Source organism: Haematobia irritans, chromosome 1 (assembly GCF_050003625.1).
Source record: "Haematobia irritans isolate KBUSLIRL chromosome 1, ASM5000362v1, whole genome shotgun sequence".
Classification (NCBI taxonomy): Eukaryota; Metazoa; Arthropoda; class Insecta; order Diptera; family Muscidae; genus Haematobia; species Haematobia irritans.
Window position 1 is genome coordinate 106,375,618 of NC_134397.1, and position 24,236 is coordinate 106,399,853.

Genomic DNA, 24,236 nt, shown 5'->3' on the forward strand with positions numbered 1-24,236 from the left:
ATATTCAAATTAAATAATATTTAGACTTAAACATATCAAATTTTTGGCCTTATCATAAAACAGTTTTCCGAAACAACATACACAAATAGCTCTCTTTTGATTCTCTCGCCGTGTTATGTTGATATCTTTCGTCAACCCTTCCGGTTTCCATCTCTATTTCTTTATTTCTTTCTCTATACTCTCTCTCTCTCTGTCGCTCTCTGAATAAAATATCACAACATATATATGTTTACTTGAAATTGGTAAATTTATATATGTTTACATTCACACATATTATTTTTATGAAACATTCATGCTTCAACATAATATATTCTAACATTTTAATATATGTGTCCCAACCATTTAGTGTTAGTTTAGGAACATTACATGTTTGCACTTAAATATATTGTGTTTAAAAATTGTGCCCTAAACACATTTTGTTTTCATCGGAACATATGAAAAACATATTTTTCTAACAGTGTAGAATAAAACGAACATTTTTTACAAATCTTTGATAATAATTGCAGAATGCAACGAATCGTCGGGCACTGGATAATTTTTAATAATTTCGTTCTTACTTTTATCTGGTAAAATACCCTTATCCGTGCATAAGTGTCCAAGAAAACTGACTTCCGTTCTAAAGAATGAGCATTTATCTGGATGAAGTTTTAGATTGTATTTGCGACATTGTGCAAAAACGTTTTTTTTTTAATTCTTAAGCATGTGATTTGCATTACACCCAATTACTATCAAATCATCCATGTAAAGAAAAGCTTTTGTCGGTTCAAGCCCTGAAAACGCAAGTGTCATCATACGCTGAAAAGAGTTTGGAGCAATCTTTAACCCATATGGTAATCGGGTGAACCGATATGAACCTTTGTCGGTTGAAAATGATGTTATATCTCTAGATTCTTCATCAAGTTCTATTTGATGAAATCCGGACATTAAATCTAGACATGAAGAATACCTGGTACCGCCAAGCTGATCCAGAATGTCCTCGGTAGAGGGAATTTATCTGACAATACTTTTTTATTAATTTGGCGATAATCAACAACCAAGCGCCATCGTTTCCTATTGGAATTAGGTAGTGCTTTTTTCGGCACAAGAAGAAGTGGGCTATTGTATTATGGATATGGATGGTTCTGCCAGCCCATCCTTTACTAATTTATTTACTTTTATTTATCTCTGCTCTGTGTGTTTGTCTAATTTTCTGCTTATATTTAGAAATTATTTGTTGTAATTGGGTTTGTTTCTAAACCAAAAATATCAGTATATTCATAAGATAGTGAAAGTAAGATATTCTTAAATTCTTCAGGACAATTTTTATCGAGTTTTGAAAGAATTTCTTGCTTTCTCTCATTTTTTAAGGATGTTAGATGTATTACGTCATAATTGGACAAACTTTCAGTTGCAATGCTTTTGATGTTAAACATAAAATTTTCAGTAGTTGTGTTGAGTAAACGAACGAAAGTGTTTTTGGCATTTACAAAACTTCATCTGGCAATAAAGGTTCCTGGTTGAGGTTCTTGTTTGATTACCAATAACTCTTCTTCGGTTGTTGTTAAATATACTTTTCTAATTACTTCGGACCGAGCCGATAGCAAAATATTTTGGTTACTGTTTGAAAATGTTATGGGGACTTGAATATTGCAACTGATGTTATCAGGTCTTATAACAAACCAATCATTATTTTCATTGAAATCCAAAATACAGTTATATTTTTTAATAAAATCTATTCCCAGAATACCATCGCAAGGTATAGGGAATTTTTCTGGTACAATTTGAAATTCATGAGGTATTACAAATTTGTTTATTCGTATATCTATCTGTATGGATCCCAACGATTTAATTGTTCCTTGACCAATGCCACTTATAATTGTAGTATTGGTTTGGTCTATTTGACGATATTTCCTATTAAATTCTTTCAATAGGGATATGACAGCACCAGAGTCCACTAAGAATGTAAGAAACTTGTTTTCAATATTTTCTCTTACTTGTACGAAAATGCTCTGACTGTTTACTTTGAAAATTTTTGACTTTTGGGCTATTGTTCCCCCAAGGGATGACTCCAGTTTTCCGATAGATTACCTTCGTCAACGACTACTCGTACATTATTGTTGTACGAGCCACGTCCTCTATAATTACCGCGGTAACTTTGGCCACTTTTATTGCCATTACTTTGTCCACGATATCTACGGGCCTGGCCGTTACCGCACCCACGGCTATACCCTTGTCCGCGCCAATTCGTGTTGTAATACCTTACATCGCTTACTGATGAAGATTCGGTACAAGAATTCACAAATTTTGATACCGCATCATTCATATTACTAAAGTTACCTGCAGCCATTATGAGGCGAACCATTTCGTTTGACGCATTTTTCGTTAAAGACTTTACAGCCGTTTGGGTCGCATATTTTTCTGCCAGTTCTTGGGATAAACCGTTAGATATGTATGCTGTAGAGAGAGCCTTTGTGAGTTCCTCCAGTTCACTTACAAACATATTTGCCGATTTGATAGAACTTCAGGCGACTGTCCTTTCACAGCAGATTTTAGCCGAGTGGCAATATCTCTTATAGAAGACTCATTATATATCAAGCTTCTAGCAGTGCCTTTCAATTTGGTCCTAATGAGACTTGCTGCTACGCTCTCATGGGAATCCTTTATGGAGCCTACCAAATACAACGAGTCTAAGAAGGGTAATCTTCGATATTAACCCAAGAAATTCGGTAATTGTTTGAAGCATTTTACCGACTTCTGAGGACTTTGATTTTAATTCTTGAAAGGGGTCGCTATACAGTATTTTTTCTGAGGACTTTGATTTTAATTCTTGAATAAGGTCGCTATAAAATATTTCTTCGTGAAGCGTAAGTGGAATATCTTTGGTAATGTTTTTCGAGACAAAACATTAAACAGCTTATCACGAACATCGGAGAAAAAGCAATCGGCAATCAAACAAGACTTCCACGTGTTTGGATATTGTTTCATTTTTAGTGGGTCGGTCAGTATTGAGACATTTATAAAATTTATCAAAAATTTCATTTAAAAATCTCAACCTTTTTAAAATATCCTGTCATTCCATTTATTGGGTGAAAAGAGACAAGAGACATAAAATGTCAATGGAAAAATGAAAGTAAAATTTCTAAATTATTTCCTATCGTATAACAAATTGAGACAAAAAGAAGGAAAAAACTATATCTCGGCTATTATTGCCGACGACTTATATTTTCTCTTTAGAGAACTTCTATAAATACTGTGCACTTAATACAAAAATTGGATCACCATTATTCCCGAAATAGTCATTAACATATATTTCACTGAGTTATCTTCTTTATTTTGGGCGGGCAATGAAATAATTTCATTAATTACCTCTCCGCTGTTTTCAATATTTTTCGACTCCTCAGCTCCCATTTTATAGTGCACAGAAAACAGACGTTTTGTTAGTTGTTAGGAGGTTTTGATAAAAATTAGAAAAAAAATGGAATATATATCTCAATTTTTGGTTCTGTCAGTGTCATATATACCGGTTATAATCATTTAATAACCGAATACGAGGGCAGTTCGGAAACTTCTTAGCCTAGTTAGTTAGTTTTTCAAAAATATTTTTATTTTTCAATATAATCTCCTGAAACTTCACTACAATTAGTCCAACGCTTTTCTAGCAATTCTATCCCTTGATTAAAATAGTTTTCCTCAAAGTCTTCAAAATAGTGGTTTACAACTGTAATTGCATCTTCATTTGAGGTAAAACGTTTTTATTGTTCAACATAGTTCCCTTCAAGAGCGATACAACGATTATAACGACCTTCCAATTTTTTGATACCATTTTTGCCTCGGTTTTGCCTCAAAACGGCCTCAGTTTCGGCGATCACCACTTCATTGCAGCAAAATTTTTTTCCTGCGAGCATCCTTTTGAGGTCTGAGAACAAGAAAAATCGATGGGGGGAAGATCTGGAGAATACGGTGGGTGGGGAAGTAATTCGAAGCCCAATTCATGAATTTTTGCCATCGTTCTCAATGACTTGTGGCACGGTGCGTTGTCTTGGTGGAACAACACTTTTTTCTTCTTCATATGGGGCCGTTTTGCCGCGATTTCGACCTTGAAACGCTCCAATAACACCATATAATAGTCACTGTTGGTGGTTTTTACCTTCTCAAGATAATCGATAAAAATTATTCCATGCGCATCCCAACAAAGGCCATTACTTTGCCAGCGGACTTTTGAGTCTTTCCACGCTTCGGAGACGGTTCACCGGTCGCTGTCCACTCAGCCTACTGTCGGTTGGACTCAGGAGTGTAGTGATGGAGCCATGTTTCATCCATTGTCACATATCGACGGAAAAACTCGGATGTATTACGAGTTAACAGCTGCAAGCACCGCTCAGAATCATCAACACGTTGTTGTTTTTGGTCAAATGTGAGCTCGCGCGGCATCCATTTTGCACAGATCTTCCGCATATCCAAATATTGACGAATGATATTACCTTTTGATATACTTTGATATCTTTAAGTCCTCTGCTATCTCGATCAACTTCATATACGGTCATTCAAAATCATTTTGTGGATTTTTTGATGTTTTCGTCGGTAACCACCTCTTTCGGGCGTCCACTGCGTTCACCGTCCTCCGTGCTCATTTCACCGCGCTTGAATTTTGCATACCAATCAATTATTGTTGATTTCCCTGGGGCAGAGTCCGGAAACTCATTATCAAGCCACGTTTTTGCTTCCACCGTATTTTTCCCCTTCAGAAAACAGTATTTTATCAAAACACGAAATTCCTTTTTTTCACAACAACAAAAGTTGCTTCACAAAAGACGCTCTATCTCACAAACTAATTGACTTACAGACGTCAAATTTTGACACGAATCATTTGAAGGTTGGTACTATATAAAAATGCATTTAATACTAGCGACGTCATCTATGTGTCAGACCGGGAACTTATCAGCCAACCTGTTATGAAACGACTCTTAAAATCCATTTTGTTTCGCTTAAAACGACCCAAACAAGCTTGAGAAATGTCCATTCTTATGCGTTTTTGATCGACTGTAAACAAATGCGGCACCCATCTTGCAGAAAGCTTTTTCATCTGTAGTTCTTCATGCAAAATTAAATGGACTCGATCATTTGAGATGCCCATGATATTAGCAATTTCACGCACTTTTATTCGTCGATCATTTAATACCATATCATGCACTTTGGCTACAATTTCAGTTGTTGTTGCTGTTTTTGGAAGTCCACTACGTGGTTCACCTTCAATGCTTAGTGTTGCATATGAAGGAGCACTTCCACCTAACACATTCACCATATCATTATGAATTTCTTGTCCCGATAAACCTTTTTTATGTAAGTATTTAATAACAGCACGCATTTCTAATTTTTCCATTGTAAAAAATTGCGGATGCGTCTTTTTTGAACACCTTTTCCTATATGAAGGAGTTGCCAGATCGAAACTAAATTTAACATGTGTTCATAAGAGAGATGGAAGTTTCCAAAACACTTAACTTTTTTCTGTTTATACCGCGCTTTTTGTGCTAGGCTAAGAAGTTTCCGAACTGCCCTCGTAAATTAGCCTTTTATCTATGTTAGTAAAATTTAATTTATTAATGATATATGTCCATTTACAGATACTTTTTCAAATTGTAGTCCTTGAGAGTATTGATTGATTATTATTAAATATAATATAATTTAGATACAGATACATATCAATGTGTGTTTTATATTCACTATATATATTTTTTTAATTTTCATGTACCTTTTTTGTTCTTATTGTATTATTCTAAAAAAAATGTGTTTATTTGATCACTAAATAACTCTAAAATACATACATAATTACAGGACAGGATTTGTGTTGATAGTCGTTGTACCGGTATGTATGGCGAAAATTTAAGCGTGTCCCTGCATACGCTATTTAGTGGGGTTTTTGGACAATCTGCAATGGCATTAACTTCTTCCTCTTCTACACAAGCCGCACTACACATCGATAATGCCAACAATCCGTTCACTAGCGCGATCACTTCTTTATTGACACTAAAAAGTTATCCCATAATATTATAACTCTGAATTATAGTTAGGGGTGCACACCTGTAAGCATATTCACACGGTTGCACGTAGCGAGTGAGCATATGCGTGAGTCTAGTTACACTTGTATACGTCTGGCTTATGCGTGGCATATGCGTGACTCGAGTTACAAATGTAATCGTCTGGCATATGCACGCACCCAGAGAAGGAATATGATCACCTCAAACATGTTTTAAGAGCAAAATGTTATTTTTGGGTGGTGACCATGTAACATGGTTTTCGCAACCATGTTTTTTTCTCGGAAATCATGTATCTGATTTCGGCAAGCAGGTTATATTTGACGAGAAAATTACATTTTAGTGACAAACATGTTACACCATACAAAAATAACATTTTGCTCTTGAAACACGTTTGAGGTGATCATATTCCTTCTCTGCGTGCACTACATACTCGACTTTACTTTCTTCTTTTGTTAGAGTTTTTGAATTTCTTCGAAAATTTCAAACTTTTATACCAAAAACATTTCTTTGTTACATAATTGTTATTTTTGCAATTAAAAAAATAATATTTTATCCAAAAGCTCAGTCCGTTTCGTTTATATCAAGCACTGTTCTTTTCTGACTACAAATCTTTAATAACACACATTTCGAAGTTTCATTGTAAAAATTTAATTTAATAATATATAAATATAAATACAAAAATTTAAGAAAAAAATTGGTGTTCGGTCGGAGCAGGGATTAAACCCAGGACCCTTTGCATGCAAGGCGGACATGCTAACCACTGCTCCACGTGGCCAACAAATAAATGTTTCTGTTCAATAATGTTTTGTTTGCATCGGCTCGTGGGCGCTGTATAAATGTAACTTATAACTATAATTGTCTATTGGTGACTATAACAGTTACGTAGCCCAGTGGTAGTGTGTTGGCTTACAAACTGATTGGTCCTCGTTTCGATTCTCCGTCCAGGCGAAAGGTAAAATTAAACAAATTTATAAAATTGAATAATTTCTTCAGTATTGTGCGTATTACAGAAAAAGGTCCTAAGAACTAAAAAAATATCGTGGAAGTGAGAAATATATGAGGGAAATATGCAATTAGGGGGAAATACATTTTTTGAGCAAAATCTTCTTTTGGAGAAAATTATTCCAAACATATAATATTTTTGGGCTCAAAATGCTTCCAAACTTATATGTTCACATAAAACAAACATAATAATGTTTCGTCAATATCCAGTAATATATGTGCTTCCTGCAAAATATATTTGGAACATATGTTAGAGAAGCAATTTTTTGAGGGTTCACAAAATTAATTAATTTTAATTTTTAATTAAAAACGTAACTATTTTCAATTACTTTCTTAACTGACTTACGGCCATTTTCATGTAGCTTCGTTAGGCTTTAACTGCCAGTTAACAGAAAGAAATAATAAAATATATTTTCTTTTGTTAACTTTAACTGAAAAAATTTCAGCAGTAAAGGCCGGTACTCTGTTCGGTTTTCGCGTTGAAACGTTGAATACAAAACCAAAAAATGAGAAAAATTTGCGAAATTTTTTCCATTTGTGATACTTTGTTTTTTCGTATTGAAAAACTGACGTTTATAGCACGGCGCCATTTGCAATGTGAATTAAGAAATAATTTATTTATTAAAAACTATTTGTGCGGGTTTATAAATCAAACACGGACCATATTTTTGTTCCGAAACTATACAAAGGATCAAAGGAATAGCAGATCAATTGCCCAAGGAAAAATAAAATGTTATTTTGTAAAAACAAGCAATAACCACCAACTTAATCCAATATCGCTCCCTGTAAAATAGCGTTCCATGCTACCTAAAAAACGCCGCTTTCTATGTGCGAAATAATGGTTTCCATAAAAATTTTTCGCAAGAATGAACATAGTACCGGCCTTTAGGTTTTAACTGGCATATGGAATACAGTGCACAGACGATAACGTGAACACCGCCTAACGTGAACACACTTATTCGTAAACTAACTACTCCGTAACGCTGAAAAACATGAAATTTTACATTAAAGGCAGATTCACAATGCCAAATACAATTTCAAATATACCTACGGAATTTTTTTAGTGATCTAGTTTGGTTTTTTTCGTGAATTTTAATTATTTATTTAAATTGCTTTATAATTCCATACCCACTGAAATTTTTCCGATCTCTTTTGTTTAATGTTTTCATGAAGTTCAATTAAGTTTTTAATATTACTAATAACAAAACTAAAAGACTATCAGGCTAGAACGTGTAAAACTTCCGAATATGGCTATTGTTTTGTGAACTCTCTTGGTTTTAATTAGTTCACGTTACCGCGAGTGCACTGTATACATATATGTAAGATGACAGATATGTACTAGAGCAATGCATGGGAACATTCATTCATTGCGCACACAACTGCACTCTCTAAACGGTTCGGGAAGACTGAATTAGTCTTGTGTCGTTCCGGAACGAACTAGTTCCAATGAACGGTTCACTGAAAGGAACGACTGTCACTAGTTCCATCTCTTTCGTCCTCATCGTTCCTTTTGTCATTTAGTTTTATTTTCAACTTACGCTCCATAGTTCCGCGGATCGCAATTTGATTTTTTGACTTTTGTTTGAGCTATATGACAATTTATTCATTTTGGCGCATATGTATATTAAATCATTGATTGGTATGCTGCTATTCAATAGAATCATTAGTTCCAGCTAAGGCTCTTTACAATACACAAAAAAAATCTTAATGTCTTGCAATGAGTTTAGTTACTTCTTTAAAATTTCCATACATTATTTTTTCTTCCTATATTACTATAAACTATTTTAAGTAATTTCACTCAATTTTTAATATTTGTTGTATCTTTCATTTGACCACGAACTTCGTTGCACATAGTAAACAATATCATTTCTGCCTAGCTAGAACGAAAAGGAACGATGGAACGACTTGAAGGAACTAGTTCCTTTGTGTAAAAGGAACGACTACTCCGAATCACTATGGTGAACGATTTTGCCCAAGACTAAACTGAATCATCGTCGATGATCGAATGAATAGAATACGAGCAATCGCTTGATCGAATCGGTTCGAATGAATGTAATTGTATGAATGAGACATGGTTTGCAACAAACCCCATAAATCAGTATCGAGCGAATGTTGTCGTGACCAAAGATTATAGATTCAGGAAGATAGGAAAGTAGCTACTGAGAAGATCGAACCATTTAATGGGTTTAACTCGAACCAAACGCGTATACGACAAGTATTGAAATAGCATTAAAATGCAAATAAAAAGAAATTAATGTAATTTTTTTGTTGTTCTGTTTTTGAAAACAATTTGACTCGTTGTGTTTGATCCCAAAAACTGAAGTTGTTTGATTGAGTTATGGTTGTTTCGAACGTACAAAAATCGGTCCAAACGGGAACGACTACAAATCTCTACCTTACGTGTTGGGCTTCGAGATGTTCTCGAACACAAAAATATATGACCGATAGGTTAGGTTAGGTTGAAGTGGCAGCCCGATCAAATTTCAGGCTCAATTAGACTATTCAGTCTGTTGTGATACCACATTTAACTAAAAGTACCTATTACATATGGGCACTTCTAGTCTTAACCATTGAACCTTCTCTATTATTTACTTTTGTGGAACCAACCAGATTGCTCCAAAAACATTAACAAACTGCTCAAGTTAACGTTTTCTAGGTCCGCCAGTAATCTAAAGCTATATGCTCCTAAAATTCGCTTACGCCTTACACAAAAAGCAGGACACTCACACAAGAGGTGTTTAATTGATTCCTTTTCCTCCACATCATGACAGCTTATACAATAGTCATTATACTTCGCACCTATAGTTTTTGCAAATTCGCCTATCAGGCAGCGACCCGTTATAGCAGATATCAGGAGTGCTATCTGACGCCTTGAGAACACTAGCATATCTAGTGTGCGGTTTAAGTTTAAATGGGGCCATATTTACTTGGTGTCGTTACAACCCTTGCAATTCTCCCATCGAATATTGGCCATCATAACAGCCTTCTCACGCAGTAAGAGCTTACAGGTGGCCAGAGGCATACCAACAGATTCTAGTTCCCCTGGAATATGTAAGGTAGTTCCTAGCCTTGCTAACACATCGGCTTCGCAGTTCCCCGGTATGTTCCTATGGCCAGGCACCCATATTAGGTGAATATTGTACTGCTCAGCCATCTCATTGAGAGATTTGCGGCAGTCGATGGCCGTTTTCGAGTTGAGGAACACAGAGTCCAAGGATTTTATTGCAGGTTGACTGTCTGAGAATATATTAATGCCAATATTTGTTGGAACATTACTTCTCAACCACCTCTCTTATTGCCAATATTTCAGCCTGAAAAACACTACAGTGATTAGGTAATCTTTTCGCTATTCGAATTTCCAGATCTTTAGAATATACTCCGAACCCCACTTGTCCATTCAATTTGGAGCCATCAGTATAGAAATCTAAATATCTTTTATTCCCCGGGGTCTGTGTGATGCGGTCACCCCCCAGTTTAGTAGCATATTCGAAGACAATTTCAGAACACCAAAACTTTTTGTGAGAGAAGGCTGTTGATAGTATTTGAAAAAAGTGAAAACAACAGCTTTCTCTCACAAAAATATGGACAGACTTAAAAAATCATGTAGCGAAGTGATTGTTAGAATTTTAAAACAGTAGGCTCTCAAATTGTTCTAGCGAAAACACATGCACTTTGCATAACGCAGAAAATGCCGTAGTGCAAACAACGAGTATGTATACAAAGGTACCGTTAGAAATTTACAGATAAACAGGTTTTGTGTTCTAAATGCCTTATAAATTAATTTCGTAGATGTGAATAACGATGTGCATGTGATTTCGATCGGACATCATGACAACACAGCAAAAACTATTTGGTGGTGTGTAGGGTGACCTATTGACTTTTTAAAATCTCTGTAACTTTTTTGTTTATGAATATAAGTAAGTACTTCAAAAGCAAAAGTTTCATATTTTATTAAGGTCTTTATAATGGTTATCTGAAATGGGCATCATAGGGGTATACGAAGCGAAATAAAAAAATTAAAAATCAAATTTGACGTCGGAGTCAAAAATGACCAATGCACGAAATATAGCCCCTTATCAACCACGAACAACGATATGCGTTTCTTTTCGATCGGACTTCAAATGACGACACAGCACAATAAATTGTATTTCGGGGGGTCGTAGGGTGCACGAAAAAAAAGTTTTGGTGTTCTGAAATTGTCTTCGAATATGCTACAAAACTGGGGGGTGACCGCATCAACTTTTCTTTTTCCTTTAGGCCGTGACCCTATCTAGTGTACACCACGCCTCACTATTGGGAATTAGAGTTTTAACTTTTTGTCGAAAAGTGGTTTTGCCAGGGTGCAATCCACTACGTTAGGCACTTCTGGCATTACTTTGAGGACCGAACTATGACCGTACATTTTTTCCGACCACAGCGATAGCTCGCGCAACCGCACAGCCGTTGTTGCAGCTGACTGTTTGGCCAAAATGTCTAAAGGCAATAGATGTAGCATGACATTAAGGGAGTCTGTCCCTTTCTTACTAAATGCGCCTGAGATACATAAGCTCGCCATACGCTGAACTTTATCTAAACAAGTCGGTTTCTGAAGTGCCGGCCACCAGACTACAACACCATATAGCATTATAGGTCTAACTACTGCCGTGTATAGCCAATGCACAATCTTTGGTTTTAGTCCCCACTTTTTCCCTATTGCCTTTTTGCACGAGTACAAAGCTACAGTGGCTTTTATCGTCCCTCTCTTCAATATTAAGCCTAAAATTCAGCTTCCTGTTCAAAATAACTCCAAGGTATTTTGCACACTCACCAAAGGGAATTTCAGTATCCCCTAAGGAAATGGGCCTAACCGTGGGAGTTTTGCGATCTTTGCAGTACATGACTAGTTCTGTCTTTGCTGGATTTACACCAAGACCATTATCTTTCGCCCATTTCTCAGTCATCCGGAGAGCTCTCTGTATAATATCTCTGATTGTGGATGGGAATTTTCCCCTGACTGCTAGCGCCACATCATCTGCGTATGCCACCACTTTTATCCTTTCTTTTTTTAGGGAAAACAGAAGGTTGCTTATAGCAACATTCCAAAGAAGAGGTGATAGAACTCCTCCTTGGGGAGTGCCTCTGTTCACATACCTTTGTATGTTTGCTTGCCCTACTGTGGCTGCAATACGTCTCTTTATTAGAAGTTCGTCTAACAGCCTAAGTATACCTGGATCAACATTCAGAGTTGTCAGTCCTTTTAATATCGAGCTCGGATGGACATTATTGAACGCCCCTTCGATGTCTAAAAACGCCACGATTGTGTTCTTTGACAGATAGTGAGCTTTCAATAAAGCTGACTAGTTCATGCAATGCGGTCTCAGTAGACCTGCCCTTCGAGTATGCATGCTGTCGTTTCGAGAGCAAACTTGAATCCACGCTAGTTCTAAGATACATGTCTATCATCCTCTCCAGGGTCTTAAGTAGGAATGATGATAAGCTGATTGGTCGGAAATCCTTCGCACTCGAGTGAGAGGCTTTTCCTGCTTTAGGTATGAAGACGACTTTAGTTTCCCTCCACTTTTCTGGAATATATGCTAAGTTTACACATCGTTTATATATCAACGTCAACCAGGGGATAATTCTTTCAGCCACTGCTTGTAATTCCGCCGAAGTAATTCCATCCGGTCCGGGGCATTTAAATAGTCCAAAGCTATTTAAAGCCCATTTTATTCTAGATTCCGACACAATTTCCTCGATAGAAAATGACCGCTGAGCCTCTGTTACACCGGCAGCACATGGTTCAACCGTCTGATTTCCAGGGAAGTGTGTGTCCAAAAGTACCTCCAACGTTTCCTCACTGGACGTTGTCCAATTTCCCTCCGATGTTTTAATGAAACCTGGAGCGGTGTTAGTGGATACTAGTACCTTCCGTAGTCTGGAAGTCTCTGACGTATTATCAATACTGCTACAGTAATCATCCCAAGAGTTTTGTTGAGACCTTCTCAGTTCTCGTTTATATGCTCTCAGATTCATCTTGTACGTGTCCCAATCCTCCGGAGCTCTTGTGGACTTTGCTTTGTTAAAGAGCTTCATGCAGGATTTCCTCATATTACTTAACTCCATAGTCCACCATGGCGGCCGATATTTTCCCCTTGGTTTTCCTCTAGGGCAAGCAGCTTTCAGTGACATGTTGAAGGCCTTAGTAATCCGCTCCACTGCTTGTTCGACATCTTGCACAGTGCTCATATTTGTCTCTGGCATTTCCGGTATCATCAAATTGAACGATTCCCTATACCTATTCCAATCAGCTTTCCTAACATTTGGCGGAAATATGGTCTTTGAAGTACGAACAGCCAATCTGAAACTGATGTAGCGATGATCTGAGAAGCTATGTTCCCTCAAAATTTGCCACTCAGATATCTTATCATTCAGTTCCGGAGAGGTCAACGTTACGTCCAAAACCTCTTGTATGTTCCTGGTGACGAAGGTTGGTGCATCTCCCTTATTGCAAACTAACAGGTTAGTACGCAAAATAAACTCTATTAGCGACTCTCCCCTTGCATTAGTATCACTACTTCCCCAAATACTATGATGTGCATTTGCATCGCATCCCATAATGAGTTTTGTCTTTGTTTTTAGTGACTCCTCAACTAAGGTCTTAACGGCACAGGGTGGCATCTCCCTATCATGTCCCATGTAGACCGAAGATACCCAATATTTGCATGTGGATATCTCTAGACTGGCTACGACAGTGTCTGCATTGCTCAATGAAGGAAGCAGAAACAAGTTTAGTTCGTTTTTAGCAATTATACATGCTCGATTTATATCGGTACCGGTATTATGCAAAAGTTTGAAACCCGGAGTGCTTAATTCACAGATCTTGTTCTTATATATGTATGGTTCTTGAATAAGAACTATATCTATGTCTCCTTTCATCAGGAGAACTTTTAAGGCAGCACAAGCGGCCTTACAATGGTGAAGATTTATCTGGAGGAACCGTAGAACCATCCAAATTTTCAACCACCGTCACATCAGCCGCTTCAATTGAGTCATCAAGGGCATCCTCTTCACAGATATCGGTGACTCTTGCAACAATCCGCGGTTCAGTTTTGGTGAGGCTTGAGCCTGTAGAAACTTCCCGCATATGATTTTCGCCATAGTCTGTAGGTTTTATGTCTCCTTCGGCTTCGCTAGGAGATTTTTCCACTGCTGACTCTACCGGAGGCTTGTCCGTTTCGCAATCCTTTGGCTGATCGCTTTTGTATACCTTCATATGGATATCATGAAAGCCATAACATACGCGTCCTTGGGTCTGGGCTAGATGTGGCAGCGACTCTATGTTTAATATAAACACCGCATGTCGTCTTGGTCCATACACCTCATCCAAACGACCAACCTTCCAATCGGCGGTTGGAAGATCTGGGTTACATTCTTTTAGTCTCTCTAGTATTGACTCAGGATCAGGAGGGTTTGCCGGTATCCATGCATGTGCTCTAGGTTTAGCCGGTATGTCTTTTTTATCGACTAACTCCAAAGCGGCTCCTTCCCAAACTTCACCAATTAGCATCAATGCAGCTTTAAAGCAATCCATAGACCTCTGGTCTGCAAAAGCTATTAACTTATATCGACCTTGATACCATCCAGCATCTTGCCGTCGAGGACTTGGTCCGGGAAACTTTTTTCGCACCTCTGAGTAGACACCAGACATCGCGTTCTCAATTTCCCCCCATTTTTGCCTTGGAATCATACCGTCCAATGCTCCTTTATTAATAATAGCCATCACAAGGCTGTCTTTTGCAACTGAGTAAACGATCTTTGATCCCGTTTAGAGGATGGCAGCTCATCCGGTGATCGTTCCCTTTTTCCAGCTTCAAGAATTCTTTGAGCCCATTTTAAGGAATCGCTTTGCTTAGCCGACAACGGGCTTGGGTCGACTGATCCCAATTTCTTTAGGATAAACAAAGCATTTCTTCGTTCCTTGAATCTCTTTCGAGAGGGATTTCCTCCTTTTGATGTCGTCACCTTAGAAAAGGTTCGACTTGCCAAAGTGTCACCGCCAGTCGACCCGTCTATAGGCCGACTAATTGGGCCTGACTCTTGGTCGCTGCCCAAATTTATAACTTCAGTCGTTACCCGTCCACTGGGCCCTGAAGTTAGCAACCCAGTGGAAGACTTTGAATTTCGCTGCATGGTGGTTTATTATTTCCACCACACGTGAAATTCGTCATAAGTACTTATTACGCTGAAATACTCCGCTATTAGAAAACACGTCCGTTCAGTTCAACGGTTGAATAAATTATGCGATGCAATGCTCTAAATTGTACATAGCACGGTTTAGAAGTTCGTTAGCTAACGTAGCACTAACGGAGCTTCATGAAAGTGGGGTTTGTGTTTTTAGCTTAGTAAAAATTTCCCATCACTTTATTTAATTGACTTAGTCTTTCGAGTTTGATTAAAAAGTTAATTGTATAAATTAATTTTTTAATTACAAATTTTAAGATTTTCAACCATTGACTTAATTAACTTAATGTTTCCATCTTGATTAAAAAGTTAATTGTATCAATTTTAATTGTATTCGAATTTCAAGCCGGAAGCCTGGGGAAACCTTGAAAATAAAAAATGTAAAAGCAAGTTTAAGGAATGGTGTTTGTAAGTCAGCACGTGGAGTTGGAAGTGGAGTTTTTATTGATGGGATAATGAACGCCAAAATGTATTTAAACATTTTGAAAGAAAATCATCACTCCAGCGCTTCTAACATGGGATTCCGAGATAGAGTCTTCTTGTTCCAACATGACAACGACCGAAACACACGGTTTGGGATGTGAAAATATGGCTCCTTCGAAACGCCACCGCAAAGCCCATATACCAACCCTATTGAAAACGGGGGTCTCATTTTGAATTGTGGATCAGACAAAACCAAATTTCATCTAAGAGATCCCAAAAAAGTGTTACAGGAAGATGGGCAAAATCTCAAGAAACGTGTCGAAAATTGGTAGAGTCGATGCCAAGACGACTGGAAGCCATTTGCGCTAACAAAGGGCACCATACCAAATACTAAGTGGACCAAAATACTGTCTCATACAATGTGATTACTGATGCGAAAAATTCTTTTGTGAAATTTTGATTTAATGTTTAGAATTAATACAGTGAAGTTAAAGAATTACAGCCGTTTCGATAATGTTTTTTCACAGATCTCGATAACTCTTGCAACAACCCTAGATTCAACTTTGATGAGTTTCAGGCAGTAGGTTAGGTTAAGTAAGGTATAGTGGCAACCCGATATTTCAGGCTCACTTGTCTATACAGTCCATTATGTGGTGAACTTCTTAATTAATTAATTCAAACATACCCCCATGTTCCGGTTTACGAATTCGCAAAACTTTTAACCGCCATTAACTTCTGAACTATTCCAATTAAATTCCTTATCCATAGAAAACAGTATGTAAAAATTGTGTAATAATGTCATTGTGATTCGGAAACTAGACATTGAGAAAAATTTTGCCTTTTGTGAATTTGTAAACCAGGTCAAGGAGGATAATTCTTTTTATCAATATCATAACATTTTTTATGAGTACCGTGTCATTTTTCTTAGCACTCTGTTCAGTGGCTGCCACATTGCCCCTATTTATTTTACTCGTGATCATGACAATCATGTTTATTCTCCGCGTGTACTTACCTAATGAAGAGACTAGGAGGAAAAATGTCCCCATCACTATAGGCAAACGGTATCCATATTTTATTGACATGTTACCAACGATTGGATTGAAAATCAACTGTACCAACGCTTTCATAGCCAGGAGTATACCAATAGAACCATTTTCGCTGGCTAGTAATTCATCATTGTAGACGGAGTTTGGTCCATAGCGACCATTGTTGTTGACTTTATCAGTGGTTAATGTTAAGGAGTTTTTAAAATGTCCATTTGTTGTTTTGCCAACACCACCACCATCATTGCTACGGTTCTGCCATTTTGAGTTGTTTCCACCATGTTTATTTAAAGCCGATGAGATGAGCAATGCACTGTTATCATCCGTTGCCAAATGTATTAAGGAAAAATTAACCATTGATTTGCCCGGTATCGGATGCTTTGTCATAACATGCTGTTGAATTTGATGCGTCTGCTGTTGATGATACGGATATGATTGAGAACTCTGGTGGTGTGCCTGGAGTTGTACGGGGACATGTGATTGTGTTTGTGCCAATAGCATTGGTGTTTCATCCATATTACGATAAGCCATATGTTGTGAACCAAGGCTACTAGGACCACCGCTGGCATTTAGTCCTGCTGCCGCTACAATTCCATTCAACGGAGAGTTGTATGCTGTTGTCGCAGTGGTTCCTCCTGCTCCAGTCCCTGTTGTTAGCAGCGTACGATTATTTATGCTAGCGAGATAATCGGGTAATATGGGTACTGCGTGTATTGACGAAATCAATTTATTGGGAGTAGAGACAAAGAAAGGCCACAACCAAACACCACAGCCACCACCATAGAACACCAGACATGAAACAAAAAGGGCAAAATAGGAAAAAGGTCATATAAATTCAATTTAAGAAATATAACGAAGGAACAAATTTAAAAATATTAATATCAATATGTTAGGGTGGTACACCGAAAAAATTATCGACCTAATATTAATGATTATGCAACCCTAATTTTACACAATATTAAGGACATTTTCTTTAAATTAAAGACATTTTAACAAAAAGAAAAAAATCGCTTCAAACAGAGGCTAATACTTATTTGAAGTTTTCTTTTGGAGAAAAGAAAACATTTTTTATTTTGAAATATTTGTTATAATTAGTGATTTTAACTGGAATTTGTTTGTACGTGAACACCTTTATTAATACATCGCGAATAGAGAATGGAAATTTGGTAAATGAGATCTGTATCTTAAGTTTAATTTTATTAATCCTAGATTTAAATCAAGATATGTCCATAGAAAATTTCTTTATTTTAAAGAAGCCGCATCTTTGGCTCGGAATCAAACCAAAATCGTTTAGGGAAGCCCATAGTCTTTGGATCCAAGTAAATCTTTTTTGAGTGTACGCTATATACTTGGATTCGACGACTGAAGTAGAAGTATAGTAAACGAATATTCGTGTTGGTGTTGCAACTTCAGTCAAGTTACAATCTATAATAAAGGGGGAAAGCAATATCGGTCGGCAATTTGATTAAATGGAGTGTATGATTTTACTAAGCCACGTTCCGGTGTTCCGAAAACTTACCAGGCAAATGACTGAAGATGAGTGAGAGTGTGAAATTTCAAAAGATCGTATGGATCAAATCTTGCACCAATTGTTAATCATGAGAAAGTTCCTTGAAAAATCGACTTTGAATTGAAAGAGGAATGAATTGTAAATACTGCTATAGTAATAACGAATGTATACACTAAAAAAGCATGTCCGGTTCCAAAGATTTTGTCCTTAATGATTTTGGTATTGATTCCGAGGCAAAGAAGCGGAGAATTGAAGCAATGACACATTTAATACACAATTCTCTTTTAAATGTATGTTTTGAGTACTTGGAAACAAAGTTTAGTTTATTAGTTCCTCTGCATTTTTCTTCATGTACTATCAAAGTAATTTAAAAACATGTTAACTACAGCTTAAAATTCGAAATACAAACTCGACTACAAGTAGAATGTATACTTCGTTTAAAACAAAAAATCTTTAAAATAATGTGTTGAAAAATATGTCCTATTTTTAAACGTTTTTTTGCTTTGTAGTCAGGATCCAAAAAGACAACAAATTTAAAGACGATTTCATTAATTTTGTAGAATTTTTCAGAATTATTAAAGCCACATTGACCGTAGCCAAAACTTCTTTCATGTTAAGATACCCATTTTTACGTCAAATCACTTAATTATGAAAACGACTTCATTGAAAAGTTTATCGACTTTTGGACAAGGAAAAAAACTTTATATCAGAGAAATGAGTCTTCTATGTTAAGCAAAATTCGCATTCGTATTTTAAGAACATGAAATCTTTGGCCTAACGAAAATATTTTTTTTCAGTGTTTGCAAAGTAAATCTCTTATTGGAAAGAGTCCTACCAACGAGTTTTAGGGCTCATAAAAGGGATATGAATAGGGTTTTCCCCGGGTTCCCGTTCCCGGGAATTCGCTATTTTTTCGCTCCCGCTTTCCCGGAAATTAAATACGGGAATTCCCGGGAAATTTTCTTTGCAGTATTTAACAGGGCTGTGGAGTCGAGCCAATTTTGCTCGACTTCGGCTCCGACTCCGACTCCAGCATTTTTCATCAGCTCGACTTTGACTCCGGAGTCGACTCCGGGTAATATAACTAAATCTCATTTTAATACCACTAATTTGTAGTTTATTGTGGGGTACCGTAAGTGGATCGATATAAAGTATCGTATTTATTTATGTGTGCAAAACAAAAATATTTATTTCACATAAGATGCCAATTGAACTCTATATTTCAAATTTAGGGCAATGTTTAATAAATAAAATAATGATATAAATACCCATCATAATATGAGAAGATACCAACAGTATATGTATTTGTGGACCAAAATTATTGATACTATCTCAAATCCTTTAAATTTGTTGCGAGCTATATAAAGGTTTATATTCCCATATGCATGAATTTGAATCTGAATCGATTTAGACAAAATTGTATATACTTCTACAAAATATATGTACTTAAAATTTAAATCTAACGTTTTGGGACATAACACAATTTTCACAAAAAATAAAACTGCAAGGAAAGTCTAAAGTCGGGTGGGCCGATTATAATATACTATGCACAACTTTGTATTTAGGTCTACATTTTGATAAAATCTCAAATCAGACTTCTACAAAATCTCGAGCAATATTTGGGAAATATTTATAATTGTCATTTCTACAAGTTTTCGATTTAGCAGTGAGTATCTGTGAGCATACAATTTTTTTGTCTAGTAAATAAAATTTTGCAAAATTTTATATAGAAATAAAATTTTGCAAAATTTTCTACAAAAACAAATTTTTGACTAAATTTTTTATAGAAATAAAAGTTTGAAAAAATTATCAATAGAAATACAATTAAAAAAAAAATTGTGTAGCAAACAAAATTTTGCACAATTTTCTATAGAAATAAAATTTTGCAAAATATTCTATAGAAACAAAATTTTGACTAAATTTTCTATAGAAATAAAATTTTGACTAAATTTTATATAGAAAAAATATTTCTATAGTAATAACATTTTGAATACATTTTTTATAGCAGTGAGCATCAGTAAGAACAAAAAATTGAGAAAATTTGCTATAGAAATAAAATTTGACAATTTTTTCTTATAGAAATAAAATTTTGAAAAAGTTATCAATAAAAATACAATTTTAGAAAAAACTTTGTGTGGTAAATAAAATTCTGCAAAATATTCTAAAGGAACAAAATTTTGACTAAATTTTCTATAGATATAAAATTTTGAAAAAATTTTCTATAGAAATAAAATTTTGACCAAATTTTCTAATAAAAAATCTGTTACTATAAAATTTTGGCAAAATTTTCTGTAGAAATAAAATTTTGACCAAATTTTCTAATAAAAAAAAATCTATTACTATAAAATTTTGGCAAAATTTTCTATAGAAATAAAATGTTGGCTTAAATTTTTATAGAAATAAAATTATCAATAGAAATAAAATTTTGAAAAAAATTTTGTGTAACAAACTAAATTTTGTAAATTTTTTTTTTTTTTGAAATAAAATTTTGCAAAATATTCTATAGAAACAAAATTTTGACTCAATTTTCTATAGAAATAAAATTTTCACTAAATTTTCTATATAAAAAAATATTTCTATAGTAATAAAATTTTGAATTAATTTTTTATAGAAATAAAATTTTGACAAAATTAGCTATAGAAATAAAATTTTGACAAAATTTTTTATAGAAATAAACTTTTGACAAAATTTTCTATAAAAAATAACTTTGAAAAACTTTTCTGTCAATATTCCACATATGTATATGGCCTTACAATAAAATTAAAAAAAAAATAATTTCGATTGTTCGAAATATTTCAAATAAATTGATATCTGCATTAAAATGGATCGATCCAGCCCATCTGCTAGTCTAACATTCTAGGAAACATAAAAAGATAGCCGTAATTGGAAGTTGATTTTCATTTACAATCATGTTGTACATTGATCGAATGAATAACGCAATGGGATAAATACTACAAAAAACATTATTTTTAGTACCATTGGGTAAATCATCATTCTCATTATACTTCCAAAATCTAATTTAACTATTTTTAACTGTCATTTTTTGTAAATAAGGGACTTCAAATCCATTTTGAGTAGATTTTGAGTCTCATGTGAATGGGGTATAATTTAGCCTAAGTAGAGAAGAATATATAATATAATTTAATTGTTTTTTGGTATTTTTGTTTAGATAAAATAAACTATGAAATGAAACAAATTAAGTAAATCATTTTCAATTGCTTCAGAAATTGCATTATCCTATTTGAATATGGTACCAAGTAGTAATAGTTGCCTTGTCCGACATATATAGTCGTGCACTGTTAGAAAAATATGTTTTTCATATGTTCCGATATAAACAAAATGTGTTTCGGGAACAATTTTAAAACACAATATATTTAAGTGCAAACATATAATGTTCCTAAACTAACACTAAATATTTGGGACATCTATGTTAATATGTTAGAATACATTACGTTTGGGGCATGAATGTTTCATAAAAATCATATGTGTGAATGCAAACATATATAAATTTACAAATTTGGACTAAACATACATATGTTGTGATATTTTATTCAAAGCGACAGAGAGAGTATAGAGAAAGAAATAGAGATGGAAACCGGAAGAATTGACAAAAGATATCAACATAACACAGCGAAAGAATCAAAAGAGAACAATTTCTGTGAAACCGCTTGTATGTTGTTTCGTATGTTGTTTTATGATAAGGCCAAACATTTGATATGCTTAAGTCTAAATATTATTTAATTTGGGGCATGAATGTTTCATAAAAATCATATGTGTGAATGCAAACATATATAAATTTACAAATTTCTACTAAACATACATATGTTGTGATATTTTATTCAAAGCGACAGAGAGAGTATAGAGAAAGAAATAGAGATGGAAACCGGAAGAGTTGACAAAAGATATCAACATAACACAGCGAAAGAATCAAAAGAGAACAATTTGTGTGAAACCGCTTGTATGTTGTTTCGGAAAACTGTTTTATGATAAGGCCAAAAATTTGATATGCTTAAGTCTAAATATTATTTAATTTGAATAAAGAGAATAGACATTCGACAGCATATGTTTTCGCCTTGAGAGCAGCATTTTATGTATGTGTGGACATGTGGTTTGTTTATCATTTTGGCATTATGGGCACAATTTTTTTCTTGGTTCATAAAAATAACAAAAGAACACTATACTCTTTTTAGAGTTGGGACAGTAAAATGAAATAAGGAGGAAATAGTGAAAAATTACATAGTAAAATGTGTAAAAACAAAGTTTAGTTCCTCTTTATTAATAAGTAGTCCAAGAGGAGTTGACGGACACCTTCAAATATAAAAGCGAGCATTAAGTTCGAGTTTTGCAGCTAAAACAATTTAAAAAGTTTATTTTCCTTAAAATAAATTATTAAAGAAAAATAAAAGGCATTTTAGAGCGATGGTGTTAAACGCTCGTAAACAACTGTTCACGCCTAAATAAATTTATGTTTATATTATAAAATTATTTATGTATGTTTATACTCGACTCCACATTCTTCTTTTGTTAGAGTTTTTGAATTCCTTCCAAATTTTAAAGTTTTGTATCAAAAACAGTTTTTTGTTACAAAATTTTTAATTTTGCAATAAAAAATAATATTTTATACAAAAATTAGTCAATTTCGTTTATATCAAGTACTGTTACCGACTATAAATCTTTAATAACCCACATTTCGAAGTTTCATTATAAAAATTTAATATAGTATAAATATAAATGTGTAAATTAAAAAAAGTGTTCGGTCGGAGCAGGGATTGAACCCACGACCCCTTGCATGCAAGGTAGACATGCTAACCACTGCTCCACGTGCCAAACAAATGTATGTTTCAGTTAAATAATTCAATTTGGATGGAAAAATACATAATGTTTGGAACTTAGACTACCCAAACATATTATATTGTTTAGACCAATATGCTTTCAAACATATTATATATTGGAAGAAATCAAATATATAAATGTTTGGGCAATCCAAAAATTTATATGCTGGAAGCAAAATGTGTTTGGGAGTATAAGTTACAGAAGGGTGTAGGCTTGTTGTACTTTTTAGTCCTTAATTTCTCTCCTGTTTTGAAAATTATACTGGCAAACAGTTTATTTGACACCATTTTTTTATAAGTACACCCTAAAAAATCGCTTCTTTAACATATGTTCCAAACATATTTTGCAGGAAGCACATATATTATTAGATACTGCCGAAACATTAATATGTTTGTTTTATGTGAACATATTATAAGTTTGGAAGCATTTTGAGCCCAAAAATATTATATTCTTGGAAGAATTTTTCCCAAAGACGATTGTGCTCATTCCCTAACATACTCGTAATTTTCACATCCACGAAATATTTTAGTTCTTGGCACCTGTTGCCTGCACGGAGAATCGAACCGAGGACCATACAGTTTGTAAGCCAACATACTATCCACTGGGCTACGTAGCTGTTATAGTCACCAGCAGATAAATATCGTTATAAGTTATATTTATATAGCATAGCTTGCGGCGCCCACGAGCCGATGCAAACATAACATTGTTTAACAACAACATTGTTAAACATACATTTGTTGGCGACGTGGAGCGGTTGTTGGTACGTTCGCCTTGAATGCCAAGGGTCCTGGGTTCTATCCCTGCTTCGACCGACACCAATTTTATTTCTATTTTTGTTTACATATATTTTTTTACATATATTCCAGATACGTTCGGAATATCCCGAAAAGGTGTTCAACATTACCTACTACTATATTAAATTTTTACTACGAAACTGTAAAGTGTGTCTTATACAAGAGTTAAAGTCAGTGCTTGATATAAATGAAATGGACTGAGTTCAAATCATATATTATGTTTTTATTGCAAAAATAAAAATTTTGGAACAAAAAAGGTTTTTGTATACAAGTTTGAAACGTGAAGTCGAGTATATATATAAATATTTTTCCATCGAATCCTAAGGTTAACGATAACCATTCAAAAGCACATTATATTTAAATTCTAAACAGTAATTTTACAACCAGCACATAAATT

The 24,236-nt window shown here is 34.8% G+C and overlaps 1 protein-coding gene across 1 annotated transcript in view; it reads right to left on the bottom strand.

Moving 5' to 3' along the window:
* The window catches only part of prt (putative mushroom body vesicular transporter portabella), a gene marked incomplete in the record, with an annotated part of 153,486 nt that overhangs the window by 102,828 nt on the left and 26,422 nt on the right, over nt 1-24,236 (bottom strand). Inside the window, 1 exon segment of the mRNA XM_075291325.1 lies at nt 16,672-17,406. Within this exon segment, the coding sequence (XP_075147440.1) occupies nt 16,672-17,406 (735 nt within the window).